This window comes from Otolemur garnettii, unplaced genomic scaffold (assembly GCF_000181295.1).
Source record: "Otolemur garnettii isolate 467f Iridium unplaced genomic scaffold, OtoGar3 scaffold00003, whole genome shotgun sequence".
In the NCBI taxonomy this organism is placed as follows: Eukaryota; Metazoa; Chordata; class Mammalia; order Primates; family Galagidae; genus Otolemur; species Otolemur garnettii.
In genome coordinates this window covers 35,239,173-35,242,240 of record NW_003852398.1, presented here as the reverse complement: position 1 = coordinate 35,242,240, position 3,068 = coordinate 35,239,173, and the positions used below count along the sequence as shown (strand labels likewise).

The 3,068-nt window shown below is 46.3% G+C and overlaps 2 protein-coding genes across 3 annotated transcripts in view; one reads left to right on the top strand and one right to left on the bottom strand.

The window, feature by feature from the left end:
- The window catches only part of HARS (histidyl-tRNA synthetase), an 18,049-nt gene extending 15,650 nt beyond the window's left edge, over nt 1-2,399 (bottom strand). Inside the window, exons 1-2 of one of the 2 annotated variants that reach the window (XM_023515839.1) lie at nt 2,172-2,399; nt 1,825-1,914 (exon numbers count right to left, since the gene is read on the bottom strand). In XM_023515839.1, the coding sequence (XP_023371607.1) occupies nt 1,825-1,914; nt 2,172-2,261 (180 nt within the window). In that variant the 5' untranslated portion in view covers nt 2,262-2,399. Of the gene's footprint in view, nt 1-1,824; nt 1,915-2,171 lie in introns of those variants that run through there. The other variant, XM_023515841.1, reaches the window with a different exon arrangement.
- A 31-nt stretch (nt 2,400-2,430) lies between these two features.
- The window catches only part of HARS2 (histidyl-tRNA synthetase 2, mitochondrial), a 9,003-nt gene continuing 8,365 nt past the window's right edge, over nt 2,431-3,068 (top strand). The window contains exon 1 of the mRNA XM_003782118.3: nt 2,431-2,703. Within this exon, the coding sequence (XP_003782166.1) occupies nt 2,596-2,703 (108 nt within the window). The 5' untranslated portion in view covers nt 2,431-2,595. The remainder of the gene's footprint in view (nt 2,704-3,068) is intronic.

The following is a 3,068-nucleotide window of genomic DNA, read 5'->3' as shown; positions in this document are numbered from 1 at the left end:
TGATGCCATGGCACTCTATCCAGGGGGATAGCTTGAAGCTCCGTCTCAAAAAAAAAAAAAAAAAAAGGAACAGCTCAATGAATTTAGGAGTGTAAAGAATTGATCTTAACGCAAGGAAGAGAATCTCCCTTCTCTTCTGGAATTCCAATCTCAAATACTTATTAAATACAATTGTCCCTATGTATCTGAGAGGGATTGGTTCCAGGACCCCTATGGATACCACAATCAAAGGATGCTCAAGTCCCTTATATAAAATGGCATATTATTTGGACACACTCCCATATACTTTATTAATCATCTCTACATTACTTATAATACCTAATATAAATATTTTTATTATTGTATTGCGTTAAAGAAAATGTTGCTTTTTCTCCCAGAATGTTTTCAATCTGCCAGTGGTTGAATCTGGGGATGTGGGACCCTAGGATGTGGAGGGTTGACTACACCTATTTAGGCACCTAGTCTCAGTCAGGGCAAACAAAGCACATGAATAATTACTTAAAGACTGTGCAATAGTAGAAATACGTATGCAGCGCCAAGGAAACCAAGATGAAGGGATGACTAGTTCTATATATAGAACTTACAGAAAGTGGCATTTGAACTGACCTGGAAGATAAGCTGGTAAGAATCTCCAACCTTAGGTGCTGGGCCTGATGGCCCATGCCTGTAATCCTAGCACTCTGGGAGGCTATGGTGGGAGGATTGCTTAAGGTCAGAGGTTTGAGACCAGTCTGTCCAAGTAGGAACCCATCTCTACTAAAAACAGAAAAATTAACTGGGCATGCTGGCATGTGCCTTTAGTGCCAGCTACTCTGGAGCCTGATGTCTAAAGACTGAGTCGAGGACTTTGAAGTTGCTGTGAGCTAGGCTGAGACCATGGCATTCTAGCTTGGGTGACAGAGCAAGACTCTGTCTCAAAAAAAAAAAAAAAAATCTCCAACCTCATTCCATTGTACTCTTTCTCTTTATTTGGTTCTAGTCATATACATCTTCTAGTTCCTGAAAACTACCAAAGTTCTTTCCTGCTTCAAGGATACCTGGGCCACATACCCTGAGGCTCGTGGGTTCGAATCCAGCCTGGGCCAGCTAAAACAACAACAACAACTGCAACAACAAAAAAACAGCTAGGAGTTGTGGTGGACGCCTGTAGTCTCAGTTACTTGGGAGGCAAGAGAATCGCTTAAGCCCAAGAGTTTGAGGTTGCTGTGAGCTATGATGCCACGGCTACCCAGGGCAACCGTTGAGACTCTCACAAAAAAAAAAAAAAAAAAAAAGCATATATTCCACCTGGACCTACCTTCCTCACACTCTTCTCTGGCTATCTTCTACTTTATCTGTTAGGTCACTGAGTGTATCAGTTCCTTAGTGAGGCTTTCTCAGACCCTTCCTCCCTCAGTTCTCCCTTATTTCTCTCAGAACATAGTTGCTAATTTATATCATTTAGCATAATTTATAATTACATATCCATGTGTAGGATTATTTGTTCTAAGTTTATTTCCTTTAGTAGAATGTAATATCCCTGAGGGCAGGCTATATTGTCCAGTATGGTATATTCCGTGATAGAGACATAGTAAGCATTCAGTAAATGAAAAGAGTAACAGCAATGGGCCGACTCCCCTGATCATCCAGCTGACCCAGTTTTTGCCATCACTAATGCCATCCCGGAATGACTCAGGAAGAGTCCAATCCAGCCCAGTGCCCAGAGCAACCGTCGTTTTCTGCAAAATTTCAGATCCTCTTCAATGACCTCGTTCAGGGAAGCAGACATATGTGCCTTTGTAAATGGAATTAGAGACTCTCTCAGAGGCTCCAGAATGATATTACCTTGGGGGTTTTGAGCACGAACTTCTGTTTGCTTTCATCAGGGCCCAGCTGTGCTTTTAGTTCCAGGAGTTTTGACACCTCCTCCTCGATCTGTGGAGGGAAAGAAGGAGCTGGACTATCCATCTGTCACTCTCCTCCCTCCCCAGGCATTCTTTCCGCCCTCATCATGATCTGTGGAAGATCTTTCTGCTCGGGCCTAGTTTTGCTTATCTCAGGAATCCACCCAGGATACCGCCCCACCCAGCTCATCTTCTTCCCTACCAGCCCAGTCCCTTCCCTCCATGTCCAGACCACCCTAGCTTTATATCCTCCTTGCCTTGGCCCCCTCCCTGCCACCTTGGTCGCACCTGCTCGGAGCTAGCCTTCTGCTGCTTGAGACCCCGCACGCGCTCTCCCTGAAGTCTCACTAGCTCCTCCAGCGTCGCACGTTCAGCCATTCTGCCTGCCGAACCTGTCTACTGCCTAGACCCGCCGTGGAAGCCTCAGCCCGGATGACTTCCGGCTATCGAGTCGCCGCCCGGTACACCTAGAGAGCCTTCATCGAATACAAACACGACTTCCGGCTGCTACCGGAAGTGCCTGAGCTGCCTGCAAAGGAAGCCTGGGAATTTCGGGGACTAGACTGCTGCACTTGTGTGGTGTACAAAAGCTGAGGTCTTACGTAGTGCTCAGACTTCGCCGATACAGCAATCTGCGCCTTTCCTGGGGTCCAACCTGCCTCATTCCCAGGCCTTTGGCTCCTGTCTCACAAAGCCGGCGTCTTGCTGCGGGATGCCCCAGCTAGGACTCCTACCCAGAAGGGCCGGGGTTGCCCTGCTCAGCCAGTTCCTGCGACCGTCCTGCACTTTTTCCCCTGGGGCCGTCCATTGTCATAGCCAGGTGAGCAACATTCAAATAGCTCCAGTCTCTCTTGGCTGGGCCTTCAGGTGTAAAAGCTTGGACTCGTAGCCTGTATTCCAGTAATATTTTTATTGAGTGCCTACTATGTACCCTCATTGAACTAAGCGTTTTGGATGCTTTGTCACATAATCCTTACAGAAATCTTGAGAGGTTAGGGTTTTTCTTTTCACTTTACAATTGAAACAGAGGCTGCAAGATTAAATGACTTACCTATTGATCATAGTAAGGGAGTGTTTTATTTATTTTTCTTTTGTGACAGACCCTCACTTTGTCGCCCTCGGTAGAGTGCAGTGGCATCATAGCTCACAGCAACCTCAAAACTCTTGGGCTCAAGCGCTTCTCCT